This window comes from Populus nigra, chromosome 3, assembly GCF_951802175.1.
Source record: "Populus nigra chromosome 3, ddPopNigr1.1, whole genome shotgun sequence".
NCBI lineage: Eukaryota > Viridiplantae > Streptophyta > Magnoliopsida > Malpighiales > Salicaceae > Populus > Populus nigra.
The window spans coordinates 15,577,402-15,590,287 of NC_084854.1; the positions used below are offsets into that span (position 1 = coordinate 15,577,402).

The window sequence follows — 12,886 nt, forward strand, 5'->3', positions numbered from 1 at the left end:
CTTCTATTAATTAGGGTTTGAAGGTGCAAGGAAATTGATCAAAAAATTGCGTCCATCTTAATCAAAAGGGGCAAAGGAAACCATGTGTTGGCGAAATTTCGTCTCGATCTCCAACCAATTTCTCACAACTACTTTAATATTAGGATTAGAAATGGTCGTATATCCTCTATTTCACTTCCTTGAAGTCAATTCACGTGCTTCTATATAATTCTATAAATAGGAATTAAACCTCAAGCATCACATTGCAGCTTACCTAAGTTCAATTATAATTTTTATCAAAATTATTACTTTCATGGCTAGGCAAAGCAATCTGATGGTCTCAAAAGTAGGCATCATTGGAGCAGGTGTAAGTGGTATAGCTGTTGCTAAGCAGCTATCTAACTACAATCCAGTGGTTTTTGAAGCGAGTGACTCCATTGGAGGGGTGTGGAAAAGTTGCTCTTACAGCTCTACAAAACTTCAATCCCCTCGCGGTGATTATGAATTCACTGATTTTCCCTGGCCTAACAGAGATGACCCAAGTTTTCCTTCTTATATTGAGATATTGGATTACTTGAAATCCTATGCTGAGCATTTTGATGTGATGAAGTACGTGATGTTCAACTCAAAGGTGGTGGAGGTCCGGTTTGTTGGTGGCCGCGAACCAGCTGATAGCGGCGAACCCGGGGAGTATGGCAGCCTTTTGCCCGGACTGCCGGTATGGGAGGTTGCTGTGCAAAGCAAACAATCTGATACCATTCAGGTCCTTAATAACGTTTTTTTTTTTATTCCTACAGTAGCTTCAAAACTAATACTGCTATTTTCTTTTATCCCATCAACATAGCTCAAAACTCGATTGCTAGTTAATTAATATACAGATGTACTTCAAAACTGTCTTGGCTATTGTACATATATACTGTCAATATTGTTTGCTGATTATTCGTATTTTGCTTCCTTTCAGTGGTACGCGTTCGAATTTCTTGTCGTTTGCACTGGAAAGTATGGAGATATACCTAAGATTCCTGAGTTCCCACTCAAGAAAGGCCCCGAAGTATTCAAGGGCAAGGTGATGCATTCCCTAGATTACTGCAAGCTTGACAAGGAAGCGGCTACTCAACTGCATAAGGGAAAGAAGGTGGCAGTCGTTGGCTTCAAAAAATCAGCTATTGATTTAGCTCTTGAGTGCGCTGAGGCGAACCAAGGTACAAGCTCGGCTTAATTAATTAATATGCTTCATTCATGCTTTTGATGAATTGCATATTCATAATATTATACGAACTAACTTATCTGCATGTCAACGGCCAACTTGTTTCTTTCTCATGTTAATATATAAGTTTCACAGGATCTTAAATAGAATTTTCATTTCTTTTTTCTTATACACCCACACAAACACAAGTATTAATCTTAAATAGATTTTGTTTGATCAATTTTAAATTTTATTAATTTTCACATCTCTTTCTCTTTTTTTTCTCTTTTTTTATTAAAAAAAGATTAAAATCTGGTTTAATTATATGCTATATGATCCATACACATAAATCACGAACTTTTAGCAAGTAGTTTTTAAATATTTGTTCTCTCTTGTAAGTCCCACAGCAATTGCTTTCAATTTCCTCTCTTTCTGGTACAAGTGATGGCCTCACCAGTTTCTCCACTTATTGTTTAATTATTGGGCCATATTTCGAGTCTAAGATATAATATAATATATATAAAGACACCTCTGGACAATTTTGCTGCTGCTGTTGTTGTGTGATCTTACGTGTTGATAGCGTCATATAATTTGGTCCCAGAAAAAAGTAGCAGAGACAGCAATAAATCTTTGAATGGTTAGAATTAATGATGCTCCACGTTAAATTGATGTAGCGTGCATGGTAACACAAGTCATACTAAAGGAAAGAAAAAAAGCCACCTCGTGGTCAATTCTCAGAATCTACGATGAAAGTATAGATCATGTGTGGACTTATTGACTGCACATGTTCTCAGCCATTTAACGTTCCAGCTTTGACTCTTGCATGTTTGATGATCAAAGCACAAGGGACAGTTTTTCACGAAGAAAAAAGAAAACCACCTGCCCCATATCTGGATAATAATCTTGATTCTTCACATACTTAATTTGCACACATGATTTTTGGCGATGGTGGAGCAAAAATATATGGAATTGTATTCTTCGCTGAAAAGAAATGGATGATCAAGTTCTTTTCTTTATTTCCAAAAACAGAAATTTCAGAAACTATTCTTCTCCGTTTTACTAATTAAATCAAGATGTCGTGTTTGAATGTGTTGTAGGTCCTGAAGGGCAACCATGCACCATGGTTGTTAGGACATTACATTGGACTGTGCCCCATTACTGGGTATGGGGTTTGCCATTTTTCTTGTTCTTTTCCACAAGATCTTCTCAGTTCATACACGAAAGGCCAAACCAAAGTCTCCTCAGGACTATGCTTTGCTTGCTGCTATCTCCCATGGTGAGCACATCTTGACATATTCGATTCATTTTGAAGTCCTAAAATGCTAATGGTGTGACTGGTTCTAATACTGTAATGGAATTTCACAGAGGCATGTAGTTTCCAAGTTTATACAGTCCTATCTCCTCCACAAACTTCCTCTGCAGAAATATGGATTAAAACCAGATCACCCTTTCATTGAAGACTATGCATCTTGTCAGATGGCTATCATGCCAGAAAATTTCTTTTCTGAGGCAGACAAGGGGAAGATTGTGTTCAAAAAGGCATCAAAATGGTGGTTCAATAAGGAAGGACTTGAATTTGAGGACAACACTAAAGTGGAGGCTGATGTTGTCATATTTGCAACTGGTTTTGATGGGAAGAGAAAGCTCAAAGACATCTTACCGGATCCTTTTTGCAGTTTGTTAGAGGATGCCCGTTCTGGTGTTATGCCTCTGTACAGGTAAGCTTTTTAAAACCTAAATCCGTGGCAATAGCTTCAACTTGTTTATCAGAACAGGTGGTCCAAATAATATCTTCTTGATTTTCGTTGCAGGGGAACTGTTCATCCATTGATACCAAACATGGCTTTTTTGGGATTCATAGAGAGTGTTGCGAACCTTCACACATCAGAGCTGCGCAGCATTTGGCTGGCACGACTTATTGACAACAAATTTAAGCTCCCGACTATTGACAAGATGCTTGAACAGGTTTCTAAAGAGATTGAAATTGCAAAGAGGACTACCAGGTTTTATAAGAGGCATTGCATCTCAACTTTCAGTATCAACCACAGTGATGAGATCTGTGAAGAAATGGGATGGAGCTCCTGGAGGAAGAATAACATGTTATCAGAAGCATTCAGCCCTTACGGTAGTAGGGACTATGAACTGAAATAAGAGTCTATCGCAAGAACAATTACGGAAAACATTCGTTATGTTATGTTATTTTGTTGCGGGTTCTCATATTTACATGTTAAATAAACTAGCTAGCTAGAATAGTTACCCTTACATTGTTGTGAAATACAAATTCGTGACCTGAATGATTATTTATTTTCCTTTTATTCTTCTTGCTTTGCATGGATGTAGACTTTTATTTCGCAAGTTATTTCTTATAAATATCTTATGTAAAAGACAACTAAATTCAAAGTATACATGTTTGGAGAAATATTACTCATGCTGATTTATATATATATATATATATATATATATATAATTATTTGTTGGCTCGTTTATGTTAGAATTAATTAATAATTTATTTATTTAACATAGATATAACCAAGCAACCTATAATCACTCGAATAAAGTTTTTATTTTCGCGTAAAACAACATGAGTTCCGACAACTTAATGTCAAACGTGTTAAAAAAAATCAATTATTAATTATATGTTTCTTTCTTTAAATATTTATTTTCTCTTATTTCTGTAGTGAACAGATGATCAAAATAATTGTAAGTGATCAAGAAGTCAAGACAAATTAAATGAATAACTTATTTTATGAAAGCAATTGAATGAGTAAAAACAACACACTATAACTCAACTAATACTATATGGAACATGAAAAAAAGAAATTGACAGCTAAACAATAACAACTCTAATATTAAGAGACTTATTCTAATAAAACATACGAAATAGTAATCCTTGAAATAAGGTATTTCTTATCATTCCCTCCCTTAAACTAATTATTGTATAAGTAATTAGTTTACTCCAAGCATCATACACACTTCTAATTGATCTCGAAGCTTTAAAAATACCTTAACTTAAGTGGTTTAGTCAATAAATCTGTCACTTAATCTTGAAAACCACAATGCACAAGCTCAACAACTCCATCTCGAGTAAAATCACATAGAAAATGAAATTGCACATCAATATGCTTACTGCATCCATGCATAATATGGTTTTTTGAGAACTCGATGGTTGAGTTGTTATCACACACCATAGTAGTGTAACCATCTTGTGCATGACTCAACTTCTCTAGAATCCTTCTCATCCATATGTTTGGCAAACATAGGTTGTAGCTTCCACAAACTTGGCTTCAGTTGTTGAAAGAGTGACTATAGATTATTTCTTTAAAGACCAAGAAACTACTTCTCCATTTAGCATAAAAACATAGCCTGATGTGCTCTTTTTATCTTCTAAGTCTCATGCATAATCACTATAAGTGAATGCAACCAACTCCTTCTTCCCACCTTTCTTGTAAAATATTTCATAATCAACAATGTCCTTCAAGTATCGTAGTGTTTTTTTGCAACCTGCAAATAAAGTTTTGTTGATTTGGTCATAAACCTGCTTATAAAACTCACAACAAACATCATATTTGACCTTGTAGCAATGATATACATAAGACTGTCTAATATTTTTTTTTTTTATAATAGGTCTCATCAACTCTGTCACCACCTTTATTTTTCCTAATTTTAAAACTAGGAACAATAGGATTCATCACTGCATTACTTTGTTCCGTTCCAAAATGTCTTAGAACCTCTAGTGTGTATTTTCTTTGATAGACATAAATCCCATTATCCTTCTGTAACACTTCTATACCTAAGTCATTGACTTCTTAAACTCTAACATCATTTGCTCATCATCACCAGTAAAAATCAAGTCATCGACATAAACATTAACAATTAAATTTTTACCTCTACTGTTTTGCTTGACAAATGAGATTTGCTTACTAATGCACCTCTAGAACCCTTCATGAGTAAAGTGAGCCTCAATGCGACTAAACTAAACTCGAGGAGCTTGTTTTAATCCATACAAGGCCTTATGTAGTTTGTAAACCTTGTGCTCACCTCCATTTTGCTCATAGCCTCTTGGTTGCTTCATAAACACATCCTCACTTAATTCTCCATGGAGAAAAGTGGATTTAACATCGAGTTGATAGATAGGCCAACTTCTCTGAGCAGCTAGAGCAATGATTATGTGTACAATGTCCATCTTTACAACTAGGGCAAATACCTTTATGTAGTTCATACCATGTTGTTGAGCATAACCCTTTACAACTAACCAGGTTTTGAATTTATCCACCTTACCAAACTCATTAAGCTTGATCTTATATATCCATTTCACTCCAATCTTCTTAGCTCCAACTAGTAATTCGGTCAAACTTCATGTCTTATTTTTCTGAATTGACCTTATTTAGCATCTATAGCTTGCCTCTACTTAGAACTCTTCACTACCTCTCCATAGCTTAGTGGATCATCAAGAGTTACAAGTTTTATATTTAACTCATTTTTTTCCTCTGATAATCCTTCTTCAGAGACAATCTCTCATCCAAACAGGAGCATTTATCTCTCTTCTCTCATTCAGTCTAACATCCTCTTCATTTGTTGTATTTAAAGAAGCATTTTCTATGTCTTTGGTATCATTTTCACTTGTCTCATTATCTTTACTGCCATTTGTTTCATTTTTATTAGTGTCATTCTCCTTTTCTCCCCATTCTAAATCCATTAATAATTGCTCCATGTAACTCATATCTCAGTCCCATTATTTTTCTTCTTCAAAAACTACATCTGTGCTAATCATAACTCTCTTTTCAATAGGATCATACAACCTGTAACCTTTGGATTCTTCACTCACACCTAGCAGTACACAAAAAAAGCTCTTGTTTTCAAGTTTGGTTCATCTTGCATCAAGCATATGGACATGTGCCACACATTCAAACACTCTAAAGTGTTTAACTACGGGCTTCACTCCACTTCATGCTTCTTCTAGAGTCATGTCTTTAATTGCAAAAATGCAACACCAATTCAACACATACATAGTCCAGTTCACTACCTTAGGCCATAAGGTTTTGAGAATCTTCTTATCTGAAAGCATGGACCTTACAAAGTTCATTATTGTCCTATTCTTCCTTTTAGCCACTCTATTTTACTAAGAACTGTAGGTTGTGGTGAGCTGCATTTTGATTCCCTTCTGCTTACAAATCTCAATGAATTCTATATAGTTGAATTCACCACCTCTATCAATTCTTAAACACTTAATAAACTGGCCAATTTCATTTTCAACAAACTTTTAAAATACTTGAAAGACTGGAAAACTTCTGATTTTTCTACCAAAAAATAAACTCATACTTTTCTGTTATAGTCATCAATAAAGCATAAGGAATACCATTTCTTGCAGTTTGAGATTGGTGTGATTGGGCCATAGATGCTAGCATGAATGAGATATAGCTTATGAGATGTTCTCCATTAGCTCTTATTTGGGATGAGATCTTTGTGTTGCTTACTAACTACATAAGTAGTGCACATTGTAGATGGTGTAAGAAGTTGTGGTAATATTTGAACCATTTTCTTGTATTGCAAGGTTCCTAGTCCTTTATAACTAAGATGGCCATACCTGAAATGCTATAGATGTTAAAGGTCTTGTGTAGGTGTATGGAAACAGGAAGCTTCTTTGACTTGAGCCCTTGCTAACAATACAAATATTTTATTAGTTGTCATCCTAGTTTGAATAATCATACCTCTCACATGATGGTAGATCTTGCTTATTCATGTTTTGATAAGAATAGATAGATTTTTTTCCTGTAATTGTCCTACGCTTAGAAGATTCTTCTTTAATTTAAGTACATAAAACACATATGTGACAATACGATGAAAGCCATCCAAATATTGCTTGACTTTTCCTTTCTCGAGCACTGTCATTCTTGTATTGTTTTCAAGTTTTACGAGCTGTCTAAACCCTCCATTCAACTCACAGAACATAGCTTTGTCTTTACACATATGATTTGAGCACCTAAAATCCAAAAGCCATGCATCCTCATGCCTAGCTTCATGCAATTCCATATGGGACATTAACAATATCTCTTCTTCCTCATCCAATTCAACATAATTTGCCTCTTTGTTCACAGTAGGACATTCATAATGGAAGTGGCTAAGCTTATAACACCTATAACACTCCATAGTGGTTTTGTTGAAAGCTTAATACCCTCTACCTCTTTCCCCTCCTCTAAAACCTCTTTTGCCTTGGCCTTTACCTCCTAACCTATCTTCAAGTTTCACTTTTAGGACTTGTTCTTCTCTACTACTTTTTTGAAACTTTTGTTTATGTACAATCAATGAGCTTTACAACTCATTGATTGAGAGCACATCAATATCCTTGGATTCTTTGATTGAATAGACTATGTAATTGAATTTATTAGTCAAAGATCTAAGAATCTTCTCCATAATTGTTACATCAATTGTTTGAAATAGGTAATTCTTCACTTCTAGATTCTTAAGCTTTAATTCCTCGAGTCTTTTTTGTTGTGCTTCAGTCACAGTTGCTCCTGCCTCTAGCTCCACATAACTTGTCTCAACTAAGCTCCAAAATTCCTTGGATCTCATGAAATTCTCTATCAATGGTCAAAGTGACCATCAAAGTGTGGTATGGATAGTTGGATGAAATTTCCATTGCCTTCGTTCACCATCTCTTTATCTTACTCTCCGATGTTTGCAAGTCACTCGAAAGACTACGACTCTTCTTTTTCTCAAGTCGAGTGGTGGATCTGATACCAATTTGTTATGAACATATGATCGAGATAATTGCAAATGATGAAGAACTCAAGACAAATTGAATAAATGACTTATTTTATGAAAGCAAATGTGTATAGCATTTTATAGCCTTACAAAATCCTAACTAAATGAGTAAAAACAACACACTATAAATCAACTATTGCTACGTGGTTCATGAAACAAAGAAATTGAGAACTAAGGAATAACAACTCTAATATTAAGAGGCTTATTCTAATAAAACATATCAAATAGTAGTCCTTGAAATAATTAAGTACTTCTCATCAATTTCTTAATATTAAATTTAGGTTAAATGCAAAGGTTAGCCTAACCTTATGCACTCTCTAATGGTTGATTGCTCAACACTATGAGACAACAGAGCTTTCTCCATTCATAATAAACCTCAATCAACATGTGCTTCAAAGTTTAAGAGATTGAATTATATATCAGCATATAACTTGCTAATACTTGCACGTTATCACATTCGATGATAGTTACATCAAATGTTGAACGCACTAACATTCATGTTCTAAGTGCTTGTTTGGAAGTGTGGTAGATGTTGTTTCTCAAAGTATTTTTCGCTTACAAAATACATTAAAATAATATATTTTTTTATTTTTAAAAAATTTTACTTATAACAATATCAGTATATCAAAACGATCCAAAAACACTAAAAAATAATAATTTAAATCTATAAAAAAAACTCATGTGTAACTTGATTGATGTATATTGCATTTGTAGCTAATTGGACATTTGAGGTTTTATTACGTACAATATTAATTCAAATGCTCATGTACAAGAAAGGTTTGCAAAGAGATTAAATTAAATAAGTCAAAATCTGACCAGTCTTCATAAAATTAAAAACAATTATTTGGTAGTCTGACTCGCAACTTTGCTATCGTGAAAAAGGGTATTCTCCCAGTTTTGTACAGCAACTTGCAAGCATCTTTTGGTTTCTTCAGTCCATCTTTGGGTCGGTATTGAAACATTCTCTTCAAGAAAGATTAAAATATAAGAAAAGCAGTTCTTCGTGGTGATTGATGAATCTTTGAATCAACATGATTAACCCAACTCTTTGCCAGGAATTTGATTGCAGCATTTCTTTACTATGTTCAAAATGTGGTCGCTGCATTTTATGCATTAGACTGTGGTTTTAATTTGGACTTTGTGCACTTTCATTTTCAAATTCTACGTTCAAAATGCAATAAATTCGTCAGCCGAGAGTTTTTTTTTTTTCCTTCCAAATTTCTTGGATATTTCCATTCCTCAAAGTAAGACACCGTGTAGCTGGAGATTCACGCGTGAATTTATTCAAATTCCGAATCTATGAATTCTCAGCTTGTTCCATCCCAGCACAAGAATAAATTCCATTCAATGATACAACTCTAAAATAAATCTTCACAACCACTATTATCCCGTTATCTGGTTGGTATGTTCAGTGATTTTTTAGTAAAATAAGTCCCAAATTATTTGATTTTTATTTAATAAAATATAACTTAATTACAGATTAATTAACTAGAAATATCCTATTAATCACTCCATGAGCCCACTTTAAAGAAGAAAATAGATAAATTATGAGAAAAAAAATGCTAGATGGAGATATTCTTATCATTTTTAGCTAGTGATAAGTTTCATCTTTTTTTTATGTCTATCTTCCTTTTAAATTGGATAATAAAATAACTAATAGAATGTTATTATATACTTCCTAAACACTATATAATTTTGAAAGAAATAAATATTCGATCCAAAGAATCACACTATATAATTTTGAAAGAAATAAATATTCGATCCAAAGAATCAATTGCACTAACGAGTATCCACAATCAAAAGATCTCTACTTCAACATCAATGACTAGTGATGAATGTAAACTAACTATTCAGCCTCCTTTTCAGAAAGTATTTGATATTGTGTTTGAAAGTGTCTTTTTAAATAATTATTTTTTTATTTTAAATTAATATATTTTTTATATTTTTAAATTATTTTGATGTGCTAATATCAAAAATATTATTTTAAAATTAAAAAAATATTATTTTAATTTGTTTTAGAATAAAAAAATATTTTTTAAAAAAACCATTACTATATTTTTAAATACTAACCCACTCCAAAAACCACAGTGGGCTGTTTTATGGCTAGTTTCTAATGGATTGGGCCCGATCAAATTACCTCCATTTAACTTTACAAAAGAGGAGAGAAATCCAAGTTCTGGGCCGTTCAAATAAAGAATGAGGAATTATTTTGAAAATTTCTGCTGCATATGATTTTGAAGTTTATCAGTAGCTGCTGATAGCGAAGAATTTGACGGCAAGAGAGCACACGAACTAGCAAGCACAACAAAGCAAATATATCAGATAGTTAGATAGTTATTATGTAGTGACTCGCATATCGTATCCCATTCAAATGTGTTTGAAGTTCTAATGTGCCACCGGTTGGCTCTCTACTGTAATGAAATTTTACAGAGGCATACATCTTCTCATATTTCCTCTATAAACTTCATTGAAGACTACGCATCTTGCAGATGGCTATCATGCCATTCAGAGAACGACAAGGGAAGATACATCATTCTGAACATGCAGTAAAAATAAGTTATATGCCATAAAATCAGCAACAGAAGACGTGTTTTACAAGACCAAAAGCAACTTAAAGTGCGTTTATAAAAACTAGTCCCTCAGTTAAAAAAAAATCCATCTCATGAACATTATGTGCGTGGACCTCAGCCATTGTTCTCCTTCCTATTTTTGGTTGACACCAGAAACACTGTAAAACTTTGAAAGGTTTTGCAAACAATTGAATCTATATGTAATTTCATTATGCTACGACAACCGACATTTTAGCAAGTATTCATAAAAAAAGAGAAGGAAAAAAAGAGTATTTCTGTTACACGAAACAAAGGGTCCAAACCCAGATAATAACTAGTAATTACAAGGGATTGGATACAGCAAGAATTATTCATACCTTCAAGAAATAGATTAATGGGGGAAAAGTTGGAGACGAGAGCAAGACAACATAGAATGGATGGTTCAAAGGCTTTGAAGTAGTTTAAGAGTTTCATCAATATGCTTTTCAGGTTGGAACTGATTGTTGTAGATGAGTTGGACCACCCCTTTCTTGTCCAGAACATATGTCTGTCTCCCAGGTAAGGTCCCGAACAGGTCTGCTGGCACTCCCCACTCTTTCCTTATCTTGTTACCTTCGTCGCTCAGCAATGTAAATGGAAGTCTGTACTTTTTGGCAAATGCCTATAGTCATCGCACTATTTGTTAGCACAATGTCATTCAAGAAATTTGTTCTGCAATTTGAAATTGCAGAACTCACAGATGCATCTAGCATTTCATAGAAGATAGTAAAAGACACACATAACTAATTTAAGACTGATTAATCAAATTGTTGAGTGTTGAAATGGAAAGAGAAATAAGATCTTTTACATTAACCTGCTCTGGGATAAAAGGAAGCTTGGTTTTACCTTGTGCGATGATGGATCATCACCACTAATTCCAACAACCTCAGCGCCTGCTTTCTTGAACTTCTCATAAGAATCTCTAAAAGCACAGGCCTGCAAAAATACTTCATTTTTTTAATATAAATTCACTACCTAAAGATGCCTGTAATTGATTAACATTCCAACGCAGCTCTCTTCTCATCAATTTCAAGTAATTAGTTTTTTTTCCTGGTGAAAACTCCTAAGTAAAACCCTCCATTAACGATGACCTTTGAAGTAATTGGGGAGCCTCACACACACACAATTGCAAATTTATTAATAGATAGTGCCTTCTAAAGTATTAAAATGGATCACCAAACTTCCTGGGCAGTGGCTTCTGAACATTTTTATAAATGTTATGGAAAAAAGTTGAAGATTCTCTTGGTCAAGTGGCAGACCTAGAAACCAAACTTTCTTATTGCGGAATTAGCATATTCTAATCAAGCTCACAGTGATACCTTGTGATGATACTCAAAATGCAATTATAATCCTTTATCTTGCCTACATTATCTTAACTTTGCTTCGTAGTTGGTAGTCTCCCCATGAAAAAAAAATGAAAGCTTTAGATGTGACAGGGATTTAGTCACCTGTTTGGTGCACCCAGGGGTTTCATCAGCAGGGTAAAAGTAGACAACCACAGGCTTCCCTTTGAATTTGGAGAGGGACAAAGTCTTTCCATCCTGATCTTTCAAAGTGAAGGATGGTGGCGCCTGTCCTTTGTTTACCTAAAGACACCGGAAATAACCAATCAATCAACAAATGAATGCTATAAAGCACACAGTTTTCACTGTGGAGCAAAATGTACCTTGGCTAAAATGGTATTCTTCACCGAAGAAGATGGGATTGAAAGAGAAGTAGAATGGGAGAACTTGAGGCCATAGAACTGTGACTGCGATGACTTGGAGAGAATTGGGAGGTTTTGAGAAGATGAGGTTATGGGTTTAAGAGTGGGAAGCAAAGAGGGCAGAGAGTGTTTAGGGAGAGAAATGGAAGCCATTTCGACAAGGATAAGGAAACAACAGTAGCAACCAAAGTGTTAAAGTTTTTTGGTTTCAGTTATCTTACTTGTGCTCGGTAGTGGAGGAAGATAAGGAGATGTGGTCGCTGATTGGGGGAGGGGTGGAGAGAAGATGGGGATGGATTGGGTTCTTGGCGTGGACAATTACTGGCCCCAACCTTTAATGGCTACGGGGCTCCCCTGACCACCCCTGATTCTCCGTATTCTTACAAATTTACGGGGCTACAGATTTGCAAAGTTCATCGGTGTTTACTCTGAGGGACCGTTTGGGAACGCGGCTGCGGCCGCGTTCCTAAAAAATTTGAAAATTTTTTGTTTTTTTTTTTTGCTAAAATTTAATATGGTTTGTACGTTTTGGATTGTTTTGATGTGCTGATGTCAAAAATGATTTTTAAAAAATGAAAAAACATCGTTGGCATGCATTTTGGCACGAAAAGTTATTTGAAAAGCACCCGCAACCACACTGCCAAACACGCTCTTATAATTGCCATT

General features: G+C 34.6%; 2 protein-coding genes across 2 annotated transcripts; one reads left to right on the plus strand and one right to left on the minus strand.

Annotated features, from left to right (window-relative positions):
- The first annotated feature begins 258 nt into the window (after positions 1 to 258).
- On the plus strand, positions 259 to 3,484 carry LOC133687807 (probable flavin-containing monooxygenase 1). The gene is made up of 5 exons (XM_062107134.1): positions 259 to 742; positions 941 to 1,181; positions 2,263 to 2,441; positions 2,531 to 2,883; positions 2,977 to 3,484. Exons 1-5 carry the CDS (start codon positions 293 to 295, stop codon positions 3,314 to 3,316), a joined length of 1,563 nt encoding a protein of 520 aa, XP_061963118.1. The 5' UTR covers positions 259 to 292; the 3' UTR covers positions 3,317 to 3,484.
- Positions 3,485 to 10,726: 7,242 nt separating this feature from the next.
- Positions 10,727 to 12,597, minus strand: LOC133688138 (peroxiredoxin Q, chloroplastic). Its single transcript, XM_062107530.1, has 4 exons — positions 12,182 to 12,597; positions 11,964 to 12,101; positions 11,362 to 11,451; positions 10,727 to 11,137 (listed from the first exon to the last, which is right to left on the minus strand). The coding sequence occupies exons 1-4, from the start codon at positions 12,371 to 12,373 to the stop codon at positions 10,919 to 10,921; spliced, it is 639 nt and encodes a 212-aa protein (XP_061963514.1). The 5' UTR covers positions 12,374 to 12,597; the 3' UTR covers positions 10,727 to 10,918.
- Between the last annotated feature and the right edge of the window lie 289 nt (positions 12,598 to 12,886).

What these genes read in the sequence shown, in the direction of transcription:
- LOC133687807 (XM_062107134.1), top strand. Translation starts at nt 293, where the DNA reads ATGGCTAGGCAAAGCAATCTGATGGTCTCAAAAGTAGGCATCATTGGA. An exon ending in AACAATCTGATACCATTCAG is followed by an intron (nt 743 to 940) that starts GTCCTTAATAAC and finishes GCTTCCTTTCAG; the next exon opens with TGGTACGCGTTCGAATTTCT. An exon ending in GTGCGCTGAGGCGAACCAAG is followed by an intron (nt 1,182 to 2,262) that starts GTACAAGCTCGG and finishes AATGTGTTGTAG; the next exon opens with GTCCTGAAGGGCAACCATGC.
- LOC133688138 (XM_062107530.1), bottom strand. Translation starts at nt 12,373, where the DNA reads ATGGCTTCCATTTCTCTCCCTAAACACTCTCTGCCCTCTTTGCTTCCC. An exon ending in AGAATACCATTTTAGCCAAG is followed by an intron (nt 12,102 to 12,181) that starts GTACATTTTGCT and finishes CGGTGTCTTTAG; the next exon opens with GTAAACAAAGGACAGGCGCC. An exon ending in ATGATCCATCATCGCACAAG is followed by an intron (nt 11,138 to 11,361) that starts GTAAAACCAAGC and finishes CGATGACTATAG; the next exon opens with GCATTTGCCAAAAAGTACAG.